Source organism: Glycine max, chromosome 4 (genome assembly GCF_000004515.6).
Source record: "Glycine max cultivar Williams 82 chromosome 4, Glycine_max_v4.0, whole genome shotgun sequence".
Classification (NCBI taxonomy): Eukaryota; Viridiplantae; Streptophyta; class Magnoliopsida; order Fabales; family Fabaceae; genus Glycine; species Glycine max.
Window position 1 is genome coordinate 13,923,836 of NC_016091.4, and position 23,304 is coordinate 13,947,139.

The window sequence follows — 23,304 nt, forward strand, 5'->3', positions numbered from 1 at the left end:
TAAAAACAGTCTTGAAAAAATCATTTCAGTGTCTACAATTTACTGACAATAGAATAAAGACATTATCTTTCAAATGTTAGGGACTAAAATGACTTTTTTTTTAATTTGGGGGAGTAAAACCAATTTTGGCTGCCATGCTAACTTGAAAGATCGATTATACATTAGGTCATTAGCAACCTATAACTAAATTGTATTCTTAATATAGCATATGAATCATACCTCTGCATAGTTATTGTAGTTTAGAAGCTTGGTCTTTTCCAACCATAGCTTTAAAATTTGATCAATTATTCCTGTATTATCCAAATCTCCACTAGATGCACGTCATACATATGCACGGTAGATTTCTTCACGCAAAGAACGATTGCGAGCATGTTGCAAAACAACAATAAAACTAGGAGCATCTAATGTAATTATCCATTCCCCATTCTCAGTGGTGGCATTTTCATGCCCCTTCATTTGCCCATTAGGTAACCAGAACTCAACATAGTTGATTTTCATATCTTGAGAATATAATAAAAGTACAAAACATGTCAACATGACATACCTTGGATACTGCACTATGTGCAGCCAACCCAAGAGCAATAACAGGTAATCCTTCAATTTCATTCTTATTAGTGATTAGCTTTCCAAACTTCTTTGTTGCATCCAAAACATTTTCCCCAAACTTTTGCAACTCCTATGGATGAAATCAAGACAGAAAATAAAAAATAAACATAAAACAAAAAAAACCATTAATTGAAATTTTGTTAACTTATGAAGTCCAATCACTTTTCTTCTGGAATTTGAGCACAAGAAAAGCATTGTTTGATAAAAAATTATTACTTGGTTTGATTTGGAGTTGAGATACTAAGAAAAATCATCCACTGTCATGAACTGCTAATAAAATTGGTATTTAAAAGTGTTGATAAAAGCTACCATATATGCTTTTTTTAGTTGTTAAAATAAGTTAAATAACACACTACTCACCTATTCAATTTTGTTAAAAATGTCTTTTATCATCTTCAAGAGAGACTCCATTAATAACCACCTTTATTTGTCCTGCAAAGGCAAAAGTATTTTGTTATTTGGTAAATGTAAAATGCCAAGCTCCAAATAATACATATGTTAAAAATCAAGCGAACGGTGAATGGAATTATAGTTTGAGATTTAGCATGGCATCATGAGTATAGTTTATAGAAGTTCTTCAACAACATGTAATACAAAGTAACTTGGATATTCCATATCACAAGTCAAACACGAAAAACTAGAGCACACACAATATTTGTTTCGCACTGTGAAGCTCAATATCAAATTGCCAAATGAGCCGATCCATAAATCATAAAATTTTACACCTACTACACACCAAAAACCTTCCATGTTATTAAACAAAAGCCTAGAAGCTGAGCAGCAACTTCAGGATATAACCCAAGAGCAATTTCAAGCAACTTTTAGCATAAAAAACATGGCAGTACTCAAATAAATTCACATCACAAGAATAGCACTGCAACAAGACATCTTGATAACTTACTTTGAACTATACATTTGAGACCATCACTAAGTGTTTGCCAATTAGGAGACTCCTAAATGGCTTTGAACGCATTATAAATAGGTTTGTTGTCACCCAGTCTAAGGTGAAACTTAAGTTTTTCTGCATGCAAACAAAATAGTAATCCACTAATCCTTGTTAGCACACCAAAGGTGATGACCTAAAACAGAAAGACACACAAGATATACCCCACCCCCCATCCCAAAAAAAATCCGAAATTCATGGCTCATGTGTTATAACTAAAGCAAAAAAAAAAAAGAAGAAATTAAACCCCATAAAGCTTTACACTATACCCCAATTGCACAAAAATAGTAAATATATTAATACAAAAACATAATATTGCCCACCAATAGAGTAAAAGAAAAAAAATTGCACAAATACACAAAAAAGCACCCAATTTGTCAATTTTATTTAAAAAAACAATACCTGCACATGTTCAATAGTAGAGCGTAGCTCTGAACTATCATTAACAACCTTGAGATGATTAACCATGCTCCAAACTTTAGGGATATAGACACAACTTTTTACTTTTTTTCATCAGTAATACCATTGTGCACAATGAAGTTTGTTGTAAATGTTGCTACTGCCTATATTCCATTCTTCTTTCTTTGAAGCACTTCTTAATGGATAGTATAGTTTTCAACTCTATATTCCATTCTTCAGGTCTTATACAAAGAAGGTGATCATTGATTCACTATCAAATTGACTCCATCTGCAATATAATAGTAGGCCCATTAACAGTTTGGTAGCACTCTTGGTGGAAGGACATACAATCAATGTTCCACTGTCGAATTAACTTATTTTGAGAAGGTGTGTACAACTTCCGAGTTTTAATAATTCATTATCTAGAAGAGATGCCATTATCATAATTGATCTTATTTTTGCTTGTAATATGTGATGGAAGCTTGCTTGTGGGGCTTCTATGGAGGCTGGATCTTTGAGTTTTAATGAGGTCCTTCAATGGTGATTTTCCACCATGGAGATGCAGCGGAAGACAAAGGAGAATAGGTGAGAGGAGGCGCCATCCACTAGGGAATAAGCCATGGAAGAAGGAGCTTCACCACCAAGATGAGCCTTGGATAAGAAGCCTGAAGAGGATGCTTCAATGGAGGAAAAGAAAGAGGGAGAGAAAGAGAGAGGGGGGAGCACGAAATTGAAGGAAGAAAAAGGGAGAGAAGTTGAACTTTGAGTTGTGTCTCACAAGACTCTCATTCATCAAAGTTACAACAAGTGTTACACATGTTTCTATTTATAAGCGGGCTCATACTTAGCCAATGGGCTCATACTTGGCCCATGGGCTCAAAATCTACCCTAAGGCTCATGAGAACCCTAGGGTCTTCCCTTGGATCTCTGGCCCAATCTACTTGGAGTCTTCTATCCAATGCCCTTGCGGGGTAGGATTGCATCAATATGGTTACTAGATATACTTCAAAAATAAATATTCCTATTATAGGACGATAATAATTTTAATAGGATTAATACAACCATGAACTCTAATTAGGGGTGGGTAAGTGGGCCGGCACGCCTCGCGTAAGGCCCGCCCGCATTGGCAGCGGACGAGGCCAGCTCGCCCCGTATTCTTACACGGACCAAATAAACTGGTCCGCCCCCGCCGCGTGGACCCCGCTGGTCAAAAGAGCCGGTCCGCAGGCCTAGTTTTAAAAGAATTTCAATTTCAATAAAAATGCAACACAATCAAATTAAGTTCAACACAAATATAAATAAAATCTCAACAATTAGTCAATTACATTAATAAAATAAATAATATCTTAACAAAAGAAAATCCAAGTAATAAATCTAAAATATGAAACTTAAACATCTTCAACAACAAATGATTCCATATTTGAAGTAGCTTGAGCCTTTTCCATCTCTACATCTTTATCTTCTTTTCCTAAAACTCAAAATAATAATAAATATTAGAATAAGCTTAAGTTAAGTGATTAAAAGACAACAATTATTACACATTATTTACCTTGCATATCAAATCCTAGTAACCAATTTTTAGTACATATCAAGGCTTGCACGTTGTCTGCAAGAAGCCTAGTTCGATATTTATTAAGCACCCGTGAGCCAATACTAAATGCTAATTTGGAAGCCACCGTTGTAATTTAGATGCTTAAAATATCACAAGCCAATAATGAAAGATCTGGAAACTGAGCTTGATTGTCCTTCCAATATTACAAAACATCAAGATTGGGATGATATTTATTTGAAAGATTTGCCTCTTCCAAATATGTATCTAGTTGATATTTACCCACTTTTGACATATCTTCATCTTCAAATTGTATAAACTCCTACATTAATTCCACAAAAATAAAAAATAGTTAGTCAAAGTAAATAAGAATAAATGATTGGTACTTTAAAAAATTAACAGAAACCTTGACTTACATCCATAACATCAACTTGAGCAATACTAATAGTACTAGTGTTAGACAAGTGGCCTCAGATATCTTAAGAAGGGGGGGTTGAATTAAGATATTCCAAACTGTTTCCCCTAATTAAAAATCTATTTCACTTTTTACTCAAGTTATGAATTCCCTTAATGACAATCTTCTTAAATATTAATTCAAATGAAACAATTTGAATATGAATATAAAGCAATAATAAATAAAGGAGATTAAGGGAAGAGAAAATGCAAACTCAGTTTTATACTGGTTCGGCCACACCCTTGTGCCTACGTCCAGTCCCCAAGCAACCCGCTTGAGAGTTCCACTATCTTGTAAATTCCTTTTACAAGTTCTAAACACACAAGGACAATCCTTCCTTTGTGTTTAGAGATCCTTTACAACAAGAGACTCACAGTCTCTTAATCCCTTAGAGAATGAGAAGAAGAAGAAGAATAAATCTCTCTAGAAAGAGATGGATTTTACAGATTGAGCACTCAAATAATTCCTTAATGAATTGCAATTGAATTGGCCAAGGAATTCTTAAGAGGATAAAATGAATTTGCTTTTTGAGAGGATAAACACTTTGTTGTTATGAAAATCTCTAAACAATTTCGTGTTTAAGTCACATATATATAGACCATTGGTGGTCATGAATAAAGCCTTTGAAAAGTTGTGACTCTTGAAATTATTTTTCTGAAAATCCTGTCTGGTAATCGATTACAGTAATTGTGTAATCGATTACAGCTTTTAAAATTTGAATTAAAACGTTTACTAACTGCTGGTAATCGATTACCAAAATTGTGTAATCGATTACACAGTCTAAAATTTCGAATTCAAATTTTTGTAGCTGTTATAAAACGTATTTGGCCACTGGTAATCGATTACATCCTCTGGTAATCACCTTTGAGAAACACTTTTTAATTTAAATCACTTGGCCAAACCTTTGCTAATTCAATTAGGAATTCTCTTCCTAATATTCTAGTGATCATCTTGATGTTGTGACTTGTAATCTTGAAGTATTGTCTTGAATTTTAATCTTGAAAAGCCCATTTGCATCAATTGCAACACATCATCATGATCATCATCAAAACATCAAAGCCAATTGCATCTACAACTAGTAGTAGCCATAGTCTCTTGTGATGAACCTTGACTTAAACCAACATTGCTTTTTGTTTCTTTGGAATACATTTGAACATACTCATTATATAGAGTATACAACTTGTGCTCCACAACTTTCAATTTTGTTTGACAAAATATTGGATCAAGACCAAGTTTTGAATAACAATACTTCAAAAGTTTGATTTTAAAGCATGGATCTAGAATGCACCCAAAGGAAAACACATTGCTATAATCACTCCAATATTTATCAAACTTTGTTTTCATATCAATTGCCATTGTGCTAATCAACTCACCTTTATTACTGAAATTTTGAAGCAATAAACATTCAATTTTCCACACTTGCATGAAATACAAATTAGACGTTGGGTAAGAGGAACCAGATATCAACTCTGTGATTTGAAAAAAAGGACACAAAAAATCACACATTTTTTGTCCTCTCTCTCATTCTTCATTAGTAGGACAACTTGAATAGCTCCTATCATCAAATGCAAGACTACAAAAAGCACGTCGATATACAAGGGCACTCTCAAGCATCAGAAAAGTAGAATTACACCTAGTAATGACATCTAAGCGCAAACCCATCTTTGTACGAATACCACCAACTTTTGCAACACAAGCTTTAAAAACTTTCATTTTACCCTCTGATCCCTTAACATACTTAATGCTTTCTTTAATTTTGTTTACAGCAGGACCGACTACTTTCAACCCTTCTTGAACAATAAGGTTTAAGGCACAACATCGGATATGAAAAAATTCACCACCACTTACTAAACCATTAGTATGCAAAAGAAGTCTTTCCTTCAAATAGTCTTGCATTTTATCATTGGAAGAAGCATTATCTAGAGTTAATGAAAATATTTTCTTCTCAATCCCCCATTCTTCCAAAAAACCATATATAACTTTAGCCATCTCACGCCCCAAGTGTGGAGGAGGAAAATGAGAAAAATTAAGCATTTTACTATTCAACTCCCAATTTGCATCAACATAATGTGCAGTTAATGAAATATAACCCTCAAAAGTACAAGATGTCCATACATCAGATGTCAAGCTTATTCTACTAGGGACTTTAGACAACATGCATTTCATATTTTTCTTTTCAGAATCATACAGATTGTTCACATTCATGGTAGCAACACGCCTAGAGGGTACCTTCACATCAGGATGCAAATATTGTAATAACTCTTTAAACCTTCTATGTTCAACAAAAGAGAATGGAAGATCATGCTCAATAATCGTTATAGATATCATCTCATATACCACACTTTGATCTATTTTTTTATTTATAAATCTCCCATCATGATTGAGAATAATATTTCCAACATCACTATTAGAATGCGTCTTCAAATATACATCACATTTCCCATATGACGTTGTAAGGTTGAAGTCCCATTCTTATTGTCACTGCCCACATAATCTTTCAAACAATATTTGCATTTACTCCTCACTTTTCCATCACTATGTATAACAGATTTCTCAAAAAAAATTCCACACATGTGATGAATAATTTCTAGCCCTCTTTTTTGACATTTTAGACTCAATAGGTTCATCTTCATGAATAACATTTTCATGCACATCCACATCAATACTCCCATTGTCATTCTCATCAACATTAACTTCAAAAGAATCCATATTTAAAATCTGAAATAATATAATTAAATGAACTCAATTCTAAATTCAAATAAATCACACAAAAACTCAATTCATCATGTTCATAACTTACAGATCAAGAATTTCGTGGTTCATTCCCTTATCCCATGATTTTATCATATAATAATAATTAAAGAATCACTAGTAATAGAGATACAAAATACAAATTGTTTTTCCACCCTAAATTCTAAGAGAACATATTAAAGAATCAACTAAGTATAATTCAGTTGATCTCTATGTAATATTGTAGAAATAGAAAGGAAATAAATAATTGACAAGTGAAGTGTGATGGGTGTAGTAAGTTTGTGAAAACAAAAGTATCTCTGCAACAAAATTGAGAAATGAGGCATAGAATTGAAGAAGAAAGTACTTGAAAGAAAGAAAGTACATAGACTGTGAACAACTGTACATGCTTAATGATGGAATAAAATTGAATGTTATTATTCTCAATTTTGAAGAAAATTGATCATACTGTGATTTATTAAAAGAACATATTTTTCCATGAATCACAAATATTAAAAGCAGGAAAGTGAATAAGATAGGATAACATCACAAACAACAGAGAAAAGAAACTTGTCAACATGATCACACAGGCTTCCATTGCAACAGGTCATCAAGTTCTTTTTTCACTTATTTTATCAATTTCCACCACATTTCCCCTATTTATACAGTCTATATCCGAGATTATAAATAAAGATTATGAATAGTTTAATTGTAATTAGATTTTCTTTGCAAAATATACTACCAGTTCAACTAGATGTCTCGTGCAAAAAAGAAAAGAAAATATTAACACTGTTTTCATTTTGCAATTTCTATCCTTTTGGTGCTGTCAGGCTCAAACTAAAATTTTGAAACTGTTAATAGATTGCATCTCTCATGCTCTAATTGTATGTTAATATAATATAATTAATTAATGCGACAAAAATGTCAAATACCAAAACAAAAATGTGTGAAAAATACAAAAAAAATTGGCTTTTGTTAATGTCCTTCAAGTAAGAAAAATGCAGAGAGAAGATAGAAATATTTGCTGCAAATGCTGCAGTTGTTTCTTAAGCGCAATGGAAAAATTGAAATGTGTATCTACATGCAGGAAGCTGATAAGAGCAAGGTACTTGAACAAAGGTTATAATATATGGCCAATGCCGGGGCTGATGCAAAATCTAATCGTACACTGAATACAACACGAGACTATGAGGGTCATGGATCTCACACACTATCAACAAACAACAATAGGAGGAAGCTTTGTTCCTGAGGTAATGAAGCCGACAATGGGAATGAAGCAATGAAGCCGAGGGTTAAAATAAAAAGAGGTGTGAGCAACGGATCAACAATTATAGATTTTTCACATTTTTCTTTTATTTTAAGAGTATAACAACAATGAATCAGCTCCAACAAAAATAGGATAAAAACAAATTCTAGAGAGAGAAGAGATGTACATTGCGTGGTGGCGCGGTGGTGGGACGAGGCTGTGTCGCTGGGGTGTGTCGCGTACTGTTTTCCTTGAAAGGGAAAGAGTCGTGCGACTACGAGCGTGCGTGAGTGCGTGTGGAGAAGAAATGTTTTGCTTCAACCGTGAGGAGAAAAAGTATTGTTAGCCTGCTGCAACCACGAGTCTGTGAGGAGTAGAAGAAAGAAAAGTTTAAAGTGAAAGAGAGAAAATCAAACCTAATGTAACTGGGATGGGTCACACAAATCAAATCTAATACGGGCAACCCATGGACCCCGCGGACCAAACCCACATAGCCCGCGGGTTAAGCGGGTCTGGCCTAAAAATACAACATAACCATGGTCTGTTTAAAAAAATCGGTCCGTTACCCGCACGGACCGCGGGCACTGCAGGTCAGTCCATGGACCTAAGCCCATTTACCCACCCTTAACTCTGATATTGGAAACTATATATTTTTCTGCATATGAAATACAATACTCAAGGTTGAACAACCTTGCCCATAACTACCAAAACTTTTTAGTTTTTAACCGTTACTATAATGTAATCTTTAATTTTAAACAAAACATTGAGGCTTTCTAGAATCGTACTAGAGTTTGTGAATAGGGGGGTTTGAAGTCAACACATGCATCAGACCCACGCAACTAGTCATGGATGCATAACCTATGAATGAAAAAAATAATTTCCACACTGTTTTATTTTCTTCTAAATAGAGGAACATATGGTTGCACAATATGGAAACCTTGGAACCATTGACGTCCTCAAAAGTGTATGAAAATGCCAAATATACTATTAATTGATGCCAATAGAAAAATAGCAAAATACATTGATGCCAATACAAAAATAAGTAAAAATTTGTTAGCACCAATTAATATAATAGAACAATATCCCTATTTCAGTGAACCGTCACAAAGAAACCTTAAGTTTCACTAGCTGTTTTTAAATTTTAGAGACCCCTGACCTAGTATGTGATCACGACAATAAAAGATACCCCATATATCTTCTACAGTAGTATATGATCACCACAATAACAATCCACGAGGACAAACTTGTGCTGCAACAAAAGTTGCACCATATATCTTCTGCAATTCAGTCATCTAAGCTAGCCCATTTCAAATTCCAAGTCCACCTAATTCCAACCAAACCACAATTCATAAATATATTTGTTATTGTTTCTCTTTTTCCAATCACAGAAGCAATGAGAAGTAACAACTCATAACCCAATCAAAAACCAATATACACTTCATGGACTCAGATAAAAACTCCTAAAAGGTTAAACCGAGAATATCAAACTTACAGAAAATGAATGTTTGAATCAACCTCCACCAATGGGTTAACAAACTATGCATTTCTTAAACAAAAATTCCTTTGTTGTTTTCATTACCAGTTACCACCTGCACATCACTTTCGACTAATCTTTTAACTTTATGTATCCAAATCCTTCAATTATGTTGTTGTTGCCAACTTGGCCATCTAACTCTAATGTGCCATTTTCAAGTTCATAAGCCATCTTCTTGGTTAAATCCTTTGATAAATGGATTTTGCACTTTATGTTCATCCAACAAAAAGTGCTACCTAATGCCTCTGTGTTTAACAATGCTACAAATTTGACTTTTTTTGCAGTTGAGTTTAAACTGAATAAAATTGGGACTTTGCTCTATATTACCCATGCTACCTTGTATAACATTGGGCATGTTTGATAGTTTGTGAATAATAGATTTGTAGTATGAATAATACATTTATAGTTTGAGAATAAACATGTATTTATTGAAGGAGGGAAAGTTCAGTGATCGAGTCCCTTATAAGCCTAGTTTGATGGATAAGAGTACTAATAACCAACAATCTGACAACTTCTTTGCTCAGTTGGGAGAAATAGAAGCTGCACCACTTGACCTTTTGTTCACATAGGGTTTTGGTGGGGCTGATGATGAAAGGGAATCCAAGGTCTTACATCCATTTCATCTCTTTCACTGGTCAGGAGACAACAAGAACAACACCAGCTCAAGTACTTCATTTGAAATACCTAATAATAACAGAAGTTTAAAACAACACCTATAATAAAAGACATGCAAGAAATGAGCAGTGCTTTGTAATTAAGAACTTTTACCATATGCGCATATATAATAACATAGTAGTGGATAGTGTAATTTACCTTAAAATAATGACACAAAATCAAACTTATTAGTGTATATATATGTATTAATTATTAGTTCTTTAATTATATGGCAACAACGTTATTAATAATATTTTATTGGTCCATAGTTAGGCATAAATTTATTTTTAGTACATACAAATTTATTTGGCTAATAAAGAAAATTAACAATCATTTCCTATAAGTACTTCATGAGAACAAGTTAAGTTATCTTTTACATTCATGTTCTGATTATTTCTCCCATTGTCCTTACAGATAAAATCTGCTTTTGAGAACAACTTAAGTAATCTCTTACTACCATTAGCGTAATCAAGTGGGCATATTTCTATACTATAGCACTGCATCATCGCCCTCATTGTGATAGTTACTCAGCTTCTTCTGAGGTATGTATGCATTTCTGACACGTCGGTGCTTATTACTACCTATTTCATATATGAGCATTGTTTTATATTAGTAGTAATATGCATTGTGAGTGAACCTTAGTTTCCCGTTTGAGATTCAATACATTGATTAATACAGACAGATTGCATTAATCGATGTATTGAATCTTGAATTGTCCTTTGGGACAGTTTGGGAATACTAATTTTTTAGTCGATTCATATGTATAGGTAAATTCTATTTCCTAAGATTTGGATAAATTTTGGTATAGCGCATTTCATTTTGTTCTTTGGGTGCATACTTGACTACGGTGGATGTAGAACATGTCACCGCTTTCATCTTGTGTACCTGGAGATCAATGCGAAATGCTACCAAAATTTTTCCAAATCTAAGAAGAGAGAATTAACCTTTACGTATGAATCAACTGTAAAAATAAGTCTTTCTGAATGGGATAGGGCCACACCTTTAATGAACAAAGTGAGGTTATCATGCATGACAGATAACTTAATGAAGTGTGACAACAAAGGATAAAGATGGATCGAAGTTGGATGAAAGAATCACGCATAAGTGAGAAGTATGCGAATGGGGTTGAACAATTCATACAATTTACTAAGTGTATTGCACAAAGTTTGGGTGGAAAATTTTTCTGTCCATGTGTTAAATGTTTGAACGGGAGATGCCACTCAGTAAATGAAATATGATCACATCTTATATGTCACGAGATCATTTTGAATTACACAAAATGGATATGACATGTGGAATTTCTTGTCATGCCAATAATTGCTCGCACTCGGGCGGTTGATGAAGACATCAGAGATTGTATGGAAGACATGATTCATAATCTTGGGCAAGATAGTTTTCAACAAGCACATGCAGATTTGTATGAGAAAGTAGAAAATGATTCATAGAAGCCTTTGTATTCGGGGTGCACAACTTTCACAAGGTTGTCAGCGGTGTTAGCTTTAGTCAACTTGAAGGCACAATTTGGCTGGAGTGATAAAAGCTTCACTGAGTTGCTTGAGTTATTGAAAAAATTGCTTCCTGAAGATAACACTGTGTCGAAGAATCACTACGAGGTGAAGATTTTATATCCAGTGGGAATGGAGTATCAGAAGATCCATGCATGTTCAAATGATTGCATATTGTACAGAAATCAGTTTGCACAAATGTTTAAGTGTCCAACATGTGGTGTATCATGATGCAAAGTGAACGATGACGAATGCAGTGATCAAGCAACCATAAACAACAGTTGTCCAGCAAAGGTGTATTGGTATCTTCCAATAATACCAAGGTTTAAGCGATTGTTTGCTAATGGACATGATGCAAAAAATGTTACATGGCATGCAGATAGCAGAAAAGTGATGGATTTCTCCGACATCTAGTTGATAGTTTGCAATGGAAGGAAATTGATCATTTGTATCCTAATTTTGGGGATGAGCCAAGAAATCTAAGGCTTGGTCTTGCTTCAGATGGAATGAATCCTTTTGGTAACTTAAACACTAACCACAGTTCATGGCCTATTTTGTTGATGATTTACAACCTCCTTCCTTGGTTGTGCATCAAGCAAAAATACATGATGCTTTGTATGATGATAGAGGGTCCAAGGTAGCCAGGTAATGATATTGATGTGTATCTTACTCCTTTGATGGAAGACTTGAGAATGTTGTTTTTGTAGTGGTAATTTTTTGGCTGACTTTCGCAAAAAGCCAAATCTGAATGATTGAGTTTCGTCCTTATCTCATGTTTATGGGGAGACCCACAGAAGTGTGGACCATCTTGCTAATCTTGGTCATTCTTTGAGTTCTATTTTTGTGATGAGTGGAGTTTTGCTTTAACTATGCTTGAGTCCTATCCTCTTCGCTTCGTTTGATTATTGAGGAAGAAGCTAGTGGTATTTCGTTTTTGCACTATCACTACTAGAAAAAGGGTTTTTTATGACGGTTAATAAGTGCTTTTAACAACGGTTATAAACCGTCATTGTATATAATGTCATCAAATCAAATTGCTTTTTACGACGGTTATTTTAAAAACCGTCTTTGAAAGTAAGAATCATTCAAAGAAGGTTATTAGCTAATAACCGTCTTTGAATGTTATGTCTGCGTTGACATTCAAAGACGGTTATTAGCTAATAAACGCCTTTGAATGTTGCTTCTTCTTTAACATTCAAAGACGGTTATTAGCTAATAACCGTATTTGAAAAGCAATTTCAGAATTGATGCTTCTTAACACCAAATGTTTTATATATTTTTTTACTCTTGTTCTTAACCGTATAAAAATTAAGTACTCATTTAATTATTTTTTTCCCTTATGAGACATAGGTCATATCCAAGCAAGTGGGAGTATTAAGCAGCTAAAATTATAATATATAAAAATAATGTTCTTCACAGTTGGAAGGATCAATGCCAGATTTGGCTACAATGATATAAGAATCCATAAACAAAGTTCATTTATGTAAAATATGTATGAAATAAGAGCATTATAATATACTCTGACAAATAATGCATTCCAACAAAGTACTTGAAATGCCAAGACATAATAGAAGAATATGATACTCTATGTTAACAAACAATAGCAGAATAGCTGCAATCAGTGACTAATTAACTAACATTACTGTGTCATTATCTAAAATGAATAAATAGAAGTTTGAATGCAATACAATAACCCTGGGATAAGGGGGAAAATATATATTCTAATTAAGTAACATTACTGTGTTATATAATCCATCTTTCTCTCTCTTTTCTATCCAAACTTATATAAATTATAAACATAAATAATTCTCTCTTGTTTCATCAAGTCTTCTCTCTCTTAAAAAGAGTCTTAAATATTTTTCTTTCACACTATTTTTACTTTTTTATTTTTATGATAAATAAAGGAGAAATTCAATTATTTTTATTAAAAGTTTAATATCTATTTAATAACAATATAAAAATAATTCTATATCAATCTCAAATTAACGTTTAAATTAATGTAAATTGTTATTTTAAAAATTAACAAACATTCATGTACTACTACAAAGATAATACATACATCTAGTTTCTTAGGTATTTTTGGTTTTGTTCTAATTTTAATTGGAGAGTAGTATCAAAAATTTCTAAACAACAAAATCATTGTAATATAGCCACAATCAAACATGAAATCTATAAAAATTTTGATAGTGAATCTCGTCCCTATTGAGGAATGAGGACAGAGTATAGCTGAATGTACAGGTTAGGCAAGAAGCTGAATCTACAAAAAATTTAGTTTTCAATAATTGCTTAGTCAAAAGCTGAAACAATTAATGGAGGAAAGAAGATTGGTGATTCTGACAAACAACTCATGGGAATAGGCAAGACTAATACGAAGAATAATAAGCAATATTAGTTAAAGAAAAAAAAATTCATCAAGTCATGTACAATATTAATAAAATGTCAATAAATTATAAATATTTTTTAAATGTTACTAAAGATTTTTAACAATATTTTTATTAATATTTTTATTAAGTGTTTGAAAAAAAATAGTTCACGTGTTATGCATGAGAAAGCAAGATATAAAATTAATTATACCACTTGTAATTATTTTTATCAAACTCAAGATGTCCCCCACAAACAAGATACTCTTCCCTCTAAGTTTTCTTAAGAAGTCTTCACCATTGAATCTGTACGTACACATCCAAGTTCATTTATAAGTCCAAGATGGGTCCATTTCAAGAACTAAATTTAAACAGGCTTTGCACACTGCCTCATTTTTTTTAATAAGCCAAATATTTTATAAAAACAGGCTTTGCACACAGGCAGATATAGAGCAACTGCCTCATTATTGTTGCTTCAATAAGGTCCACCTGTGGTGTACTCACGTAAAAATAAAAATAGAAAGGTAGTGATACAAAGCAACTTCCTTTATTGATATTTTTAATTTTTTTCTCATATATACACAAACATCCTACAGAGAGGCCTTTACTTATATTTTATTTTTTATTTAGTTTTTAATTTCTTAAAAAAATTATGAAAAATTTTATTTATTTAATTATTAAATAAATATTTTTAGTTTTATTTAATATGTTATATATAATTTTATATGATATGTTACTGCACTGCCCTCAGCTTACATTGGCTACATTATAGTTAAAAGATTAACTACTTTCACTATATTCAACTCCTGCTAATATGCAAATATAATCTAGCGTGTTGTTTAATGTATGAAATTAAATATTTACTCTCTAAATTTTGTATTCTAATTTATAATATAAGATTGATTATTGTTATAAAATTAAATTAAACTTAAAATACTTAACAAAAAGGTGAATAGCTTGTGGTGGCTATTTAATAAAGCTTGTTGTGGGTTCAGAACTGACTCATTGACTCCCATTTGCCACTATGATCAATGAATATTCATTGACACAACCTAAGAAACTTGTCTAGATTATTTATTAGCAGAAATGTCAATTCAAAACAGCTTTGGGAGTGTGGATAGTAGTATATACCTTAAGAGGACAACATAGAGTTTCTTTTCCTTTTTGTCATCAGACCATACTTCTAAGTTTGAAGTCTGGCGCTAGAATTTTTTCTTTGGGGTATCACTTTGCACCATCTCCACAACACTATCACCTTTTTCCCCTTCTGACAAATCTTCAGACATGTCCTCTGCTGCCTCTCTGCATCCTTGTTCTCGCTCCCATCTTCGGCTTGTTACCCTCTGGACTTCCTCCCATTCCAACTACAAAAACCACACAAGTGTAGCATATTATAGTCTTCTATACAGTAACTCCATACCAAATGATAGTTCCCATAAATTTGTTATAAGAAGGACCAAGCATAGAGAATTGAACACTTAAATCAAACAGTGTATTCTATCCTAGCTAGAAAATTCCCTTCTCTGTCTTGAATTGGAAAACAAAAAACAATAACCACGGCTAATTTTCACAAAGGTGACAAAGCTAAAATAAATAAATTGGACTGAATCTCCAAACAAATGGGCAATGTCAACTTAATGTACAGTGTAAACTTATATATACATATGACTAAATTCTCTACTTTCAATTGAAATTACTTGGCAATATTTTGTTTGCAACAAAATTTCTCATTCGTATTTCTCTCAAATATCACTTAAAAGAAGAAGAAATTTCAAATTATAAATGCTGCCACAAATAAAGAAGTTCATAAATGCATGATGGAAACTAAGCCATTCCTTATGTTGAATGACATTTTCCATGGTATTTCATAAGTGCACATTATGAGTTTCTAATAAAAAAATACAGTGAACAATGAAAGTGCAGTTAGGTGTGAAGGTTTTGGAAGAGGTTGGTGGCCATGTACTTAACCCGTTCTTTCTTCCTCTTTCATGGAAAATCTAGAGATGAAACTCTGGGCCCTCGCGCTCTCTTGCGCTAAGACATCGCAAAATGCTCTGTGTGTGATGAAACTATCCCTCCTTTAAGAAAGATACACGTATTCACATCACATTACATTGACGAGAAAAAAAATAAAATAAAAGAGAAGCAATGAAGTATTTTCATTATTATTTTGATTTTGATTTGGATACCTAGAGAACAAGGTTCCGCAGTCGCATCTGTATTCTCTGGTACCGCAAGTTTTCATATGAGCCTTCCAATCGGAGTGTACGTCGTATTTCTTAGAACAACGTTCGCATTGCCACTTTTTCTCACTGTGTTTTCTGCAGAAGTGCTTCTTGATGCCGGTGAGGTCGTCGAGCGCCCTTGCGGGGTTGTGGTGGACTCAGGAAGGTTCGGGACACACGTAAGCTTTCTTTCGTGGCTCTTTGCTCCCTCGCTGCCGCAGCTTCCACGGCAAGTTGTGGCCGCGCCGGTGAAGCTGTAGGTTCTGGTCGCGCTGGAAGCCTTTGTTACAGATTTGAGTGCATCGAGGACCTCGGGCTTTGAAGGGTTTTTCGGGTTCCAAGGAGCTGAATGGACGCGGAGAGGAGAGGAACAGACTCCAAGAGTGCGTGAAACTCGACAAGGACCGTCTTTGAAAAATTATAATTATTTATAAAAATACCACCGCTATCCTAATGACGACGGTTTTTGGACAACCGCTCTTAAATGCGCGTCGTAAAAAACCTTTTCTTTAGTAGTGTATGTAGCGTTGTAGCTCTCTTTTAGTTTTCCCTCTTAATAAAAAAATCTTATCTATATTTAATTTTTATAGATAAAAAAAATATTCACACCATTCTTGCGTGACTGTCCCATGGAGTAACCTGCACTCCATGGAAAAATGTGCGATGAACACCAATGTGTAATTAGTGACTACATATTTTCAAGGAAATAAAAAGAGGCATTTTGCTAGAACCTAGAAATTGGGGTATTCGTGAATTTAATTGAATTGATTTTGAAGAGAAAAATTATTTAATCCAATCATTTTGATTTTATTAATTTATCATTCAATTGATTTAATTTAAACTTTTTATTCGATCTTATTTAATTTAAAATGATTTGAATTGAATCAATTTTTGATTTTAATGATACTATTAAGTTTAAAAAAATACTAAATAAAAGTTAAGATATAAAATAAAAATAAAAATATGAAATATTTTATTTATATATCATTATATGATTAATAATTGAATATTTACGTATCTTAACTCAAATAATTAATAAAAAAATATCTTTAATTAATTAATTAAATATATTTTTCAAATTATACATAATTTTATAAGAAGTAAAAATAAAAATGAGTGATATTATAAAATTGTGAATATATATATATATATATATATATATATATATATATATATATATATATATATATATATATATATAAGTTTGATTTGAATTAATTTTTAAGATCAAATCCAAAATTTAATTTGATCCGATCTAATTTTTTAAAATTTTTTTCCATTCGTTCAGTTTTCAGTTTTTTATTTTTTAATCAAATTATGAATTTTCCCTACTTAAAAGTTCAACAGCTGGCGTTGTAACTTTGATCAAATAAAAGTAGTACTATTGGCTAAATAAAAAAAGTAATAATATTATGCATCCACCCCACCTGATGTCATAAAGTTTATTTTAAAAACACGATTGCTTTAATTTAAATATTAAACCATTGATAAACTTTTTTTAAAAAATGTTTTCATGTTGACTCTATTAAACAAATTAACAAACTAGTGATAGTTTATTTATCAATGATTCCTTGCTTCACTTCAAAGGTATATCAAGACAAGAAAGGCCCCGTTGAATTTCTAGCATATATATACGTGCAAACATTTTTGCATGGCGTGGGGACACGTATTCAACATTCTTGGTGTTCATTACTCAACGTGCTTTCAACTTCTAATCTCTCTCTTCTTTCTATATATACACATATATTGAATAATCCCAAAAGAGTACCCAAAACCATCAATGGACAAAACTGCCTCCACTCTCTCCGGCCGCCACCACCCCACGGCGGTGCTGCCATCACCGCGACTTGTCCGTAGCCGAAGCGGTAGTGGCCCCGCGGCCGCTATAACCACCCCCGAGAGAAGTTCACATAGGTTCAGCTCTAGTGAAAGATTCACCATCACCAGTGTCCAACGTTCAAAATCAACATCAAGAACAAGAGCAACCAACAATGAAGGAAACAATATTAACCTAAATTCCACTTTAACAACTTCCATTTTGAGCAACCCAACCCACAATAGGGTTCATGAGAAGAAGGGTAGAGATGATGGCTATGGCAAGCTCATGCAACGTGGTGTTAGCCCTGATATTAATAATGTTGGAGCTTCAAAGAGGACCACATCAACCATTAAGTCGCCTTCGGCATGGGCACTTTCGCCGGGAAGGTGGTCACTCAACTCTTCAGTGTGGCCTCAACCCCCGGCGAAAGCAAATGATGGTGGTAATAATAACAGTAGTAGTAGTGTTGGTGGTCGCGTTATTAAAGTCTTGAAGTACTTGAAGCAAAGGAAAGTGTCGTCAGTGCAAGAAGAAGAGTACTATCGCTTTAGGATTTTGCATAATAGACTTTTGCAGTTGAGATTTATCAATGCTAGAGCTGAGGTTGTCAGGGCTAATGTCAAGAATATAGCCGAGGTATGTTCTTTCTATCTTTTTTTTTTTTTTTTTGTCGTCAAAATGGACATATAGTACAACTCAAATGGAACGTGTTACAATGGAAAATGATTATTGCGCGTCTCAATTTTCACAGCACTGGCTTAGCGTATACAAAGTTTGAGTTAACACACTCGTATTATTTTGTTAATAAACTGTTTCCTGATTATTATATATTATAATAACTAGTTAATTACTAATTACTAATCCATTAACTAAATAATACTGTATGAGGTTAACATGTATGAAATGAGAAATTATTAGATAGCCTAATTAAGATGTTTATGGTCTCTACTAATTTCTATATAACACATAATTATTAAGTGTTGTTTTTTTATTTAAAAAGCTTAAATACATTATCTAACTAATAATTTTTCAGAAAAAAATAATTAATAATTTCTCGTATATACGAAAATTTGAGTGTATTATGCTTAGAAGTTTTGTTTCATAAATTTAGAGGGAATACTAGCTACTTCTTTTTGCCACCTACATTGCGGGCTACAAATAGCTATTTTCGTTGGCCAATATTATTTTGGGGAGTTTTTTCTTACTCAAATAATATGAAAAAGTAAAATAAAAAAAATCCCCAAATACCATCCCTACCAAATTATTTCCCAAACTACACCATTTTACTGTACATCCTCCTCCTTGAGGGTTAATTTTTGCACCCTCTCTTTTTTTAATCATACCCCTCTTCATTTTTTTTTTCAATTTTGAAAATTACTTCTCAATATTATTAATTTTATCCATCTTGAAAAATAATATATGAAATTAATACAAGAAATGAACTTGAAAAAAAGGGTGTTTTTAATTTGTGCAACCTCATATCACTTTTTGTTAATTATATTTTTTCTATACAAGCTAGCTCACATGTGTAACTTAATATTGTTTTTTTTAATTAGGACTATTTATGATTGTATAATATTTTTCTGACAAAAATTCAATTAACTATTAATATAAAATTATAAGTGGTTAATAATGTTATGAATAATATTATACGAAAATTTGAAATGACGCCTTAGCTGCAAGCTAGGTTCATGATACCTAACTTTTCTATCTGTTTTTTTTTCCTCTTCGATATTTCAGATACAATTGTTTTCTGTATGGCTGAGAATCCTCATGTTGAGAAAGATAACAATACAAAAAAGTATCGAATTGAGAAAGATCAAACAAGTGATAAAGCTTTATCATATTTTGGATGGACAACTCTACCTTCTTACTGAATGGGCACAATTAGAGAGAAGAAATCAAGAATCCGTAGGAAGATTGACAAGGAAGTTGACAGCATTGTCCAACATACTGCCTTTAACTCACACTGTTAAGGTATACATCTCGCTAATTACTTTTACATGTTGAAAAATTATTAGATACTCTAGGACTAGGTTGTATAAGTGAATTGATCATAGTAATATGGTAGCCGTTTCATCCATTCTACTAATAAAATTAAATTTTAACAAACTAACGTTCTGCAATAAAAAAGTATGGTAGCTTAAAATTTCCTTCCTATTTGATTCTCTTTACAGGTAGACACGGAATCCGTCTTTGAAGCACTGAATACAGCTGTTCAAGTAATGGAGAGTGTGGAACCATTAATCGCGAAATACCATGAGACCAAGGTTTTTTTATTTTTTATTTTTTCGTTCAATATTATCGGCTTAATTTTTATCCGAAAAAAATTATTAAGTTAAATTTCATTGTTTTCCTATTCGTCAAAATAAATTCCCAGAAAAAATAAATGTCTACTTTCTCCGTCCTTATTATAAGACTCTTTTATTTTATTCAGGTCACTTAAAAAAAATAATAAATTTAGTTAATTACATTAAATTTGTCAATTATTTATATTATTATTTTAAAATTATTATTTTCTTATCTCTATCTATTTAATTGCTTTTCATTAATATTTTAAAAAAATAATTAATAAGTACATCTAGGAAACAATATAATTAATGTATCTAAAATTAAAAAAAAATCCTGAAATGAGTCTTATAATTAGGAGTGGAGAGAATATACAAGTAAAATTAGTTTGCAAATATTTTATGACACTTCAAAAAAAGGTTTTTATAATTTTAAAAAAAAATTGGAAAGAAAAATTATAAAAGTATAATTACAGCTTTTATATGATAGGAATTATACAATTATAATTACTATGCATTACGTAACGTGATTGCACTAATTAATGATAGGACTTCTGTTATTTGACTTATTTCAGCAGGTTGAAAGGATTCTTTATCAAATTACAGAACTAACCACCACATTAAAACAGGAAGAAGAGTACTTACAAGAACTTCTTGGGCTTGTTCCAGTTATTTCTACTTTATTGGTGAGCCTTACGTACACACTCTCAGTTCTTATTTCAATTAATAAAACAAAGTGATTTAACTTTTTTTTCTTAACATTTTGTCAATTACAAATTTAAGAACATAAAATTAAGAGTAAATATAATGAAAACAAAGCACAGATGAATTAATAATTTATTCTCATTTTATCTTCCAATATTAGTTATTTTAAGCTAAACAAAACAATGAAATCTTCTGTTAAAATGAGAGACATAGTGGAAAATGTTTGTCCCTAATTTTTGTAAGATGTTTGATTTATCTCTCTTTAATTTTATAAAAAAAACTAGATTTCAATTTTTAAGGAAAGCAATTCAAACTGATTTTTTTATTATAAAAAAAGTAGGAATACGTTAATGGTTGCAAGCTCATATATTTTTTTTCTTTAAAGCGTTTCTTATTAAAAGTAACAACTACAGTCCGTTAATTTACGTGTTTTTAGTATTTTTTTTATTACTTGTGTTTTGTGATATATTATTATTATTGTTAACTCTTTATTATTTTTGTTTCAAAATTAATTTATATAGATTAAAAAATAAACACTTAGCCAATTTTTGTTTCAACCAACGGGCACTTTCAGACCATGAAATACACAACCCGTAAGAGATTCGGGATAGACTCGGTCACTCAGTTTTTATATTAGGCTTGTTGAGCTGAGTTAGAATGACCCATTTGACAACTCTAGTTATTAGCATTTCTCATCTATAGTTAACGCTTGATTTATAGAAATTTAGTTAATTTTGTTTTTCTTTCTTTCTTATGTCTAATTTACTCTTTTTTTTTTGTGTGTTAAAAGATTAAATAATAATTTTCGTTGGTTCCACTACAGGAGAATGAGAAAAGCATTCGAGTGCATCTTATCCAAACAAGATGAAGTCCAATACCGTCAACTAAATCTGTAGCGTTGCTCAATGATGTACTTGAAGATCCCTTTGCACATATTCAAGGGTGGTCAATATATTTTCTAACTACAAGAACTTGTTCGATAGTGCTACTATTTTGTGACTAAACGGGCATGCACATACACAACTCGTTAGATGAAGTATATGATGTTGACCTTTGACAATATTACTTTTGAAACATTCCCTTCCGTTTTGAAAGATTAAACTGATGGAGAAAGGCAAATGTTATATTTACAGGAAAATTCTGGTCAACCTAATTGTTAGGTTTTACTGAAAACCAAATAGTTCACGTAGTGCCACTCAATTTTCTTTTTTCCAGTGCTTAATAATATAATATTTGGTGTAAACAGCCCTTTTAAGAAGCCTCGCGATGACCATTGTTTTCCTTTTCTTCCATGTGCCTTAATTTTCACATACTAGTCAGCTGGTTTTGTCCATGGCAATCAATGATCCTCATTCCTCACATCCTTAAGTGTATAATCATTAACAAAGCAGGCCTAAGGATAATGGTATTAAAGCTTAAGTTTTACTCTATCCACAAAAAAATATTTGTTTTTATAAAACAAAATGACCACATATGTTAGAAAAAAATTCAACATATATGTAACTCTTATTTAAAGTAAACAAAATTCTATCAATTTATTTTAGCTCTAGCTGATCATTAGGTTAACCTTAATAGTTAGCATAAACAAAACCAAACTAAGGAACACACTACTACAAAATTGCTTTTCAAAGACGATTTTTTTTTATACTTTAATTTTCAGACGGTTTCAAATTGTCTTTGAATCCTTCATCATGAAAAATAAACACTTTTCACGGCGGTCTTTAAATCGTTTTAAAATGTCAATTTTTACATCGACTTTTGTAAAACCATCTTAGAATATTTTTTTTAAATATGTTAAAAACAGACGGATTTAAAGATGACTTTTCAAAAGTCGTCTTATAAAGTACACATTCTAAGACAGTTTTTAGAAAAATCATCTTAGAATGTGTAGTTAACAAATTAAAAACGTAATAAATTTGTGTGTGCCCTTTTTTATTTAATAATCTCAAATTTATGAATCACATAAAGATACACCAACATGTCATTAAGTTAAGGGTAAATAACCATTTTTGTCCCTCAATGTGTAATTTGTTCACAAATGCGTTATTGAAAGATGAAAATACAAAATTTAGTCTCTGAAAATGTAAAAAGTATGACAAATATATCTGACCGTTAACTTCTGTCTGTCACCGTTAATAAAATAACTTACGTGGCACGGATGGACAAATTTGTCATGAAAATGATTGCCAATGTGGATTGCCAATATAGGGACTTATATTGTCATAATATTTTGTTGACTTTTCATCTTTCCACTTCGCTGACAAATATGTACCTGAAAGATAAAAAT

General features: G+C 32.1%; 1 protein-coding gene across 1 annotated transcript; it reads left to right on the top strand.

Moving 5' to 3' along the window:
* Positions 1-17,977: 17,977 nt before the first annotated feature.
* LOC102665997 (QWRF motif-containing protein 7) lies at positions 17,978-22,258 on the top strand. Its single transcript, XM_041014594.1, has 5 exons — positions 17,978-18,660; positions 19,765-20,001; positions 20,202-20,294; positions 20,888-20,998; positions 21,841-22,258. The coding sequence occupies exons 1-5, from the start codon at positions 17,986-17,988 to the stop codon at positions 21,883-21,885; spliced, it is 1,161 nt and encodes a 386-aa protein (XP_040870528.1). The 5' UTR covers positions 17,978-17,985; the 3' UTR covers positions 21,886-22,258.
* The last annotated feature ends 1,046 nt before the right edge of the window (positions 22,259-23,304 follow it).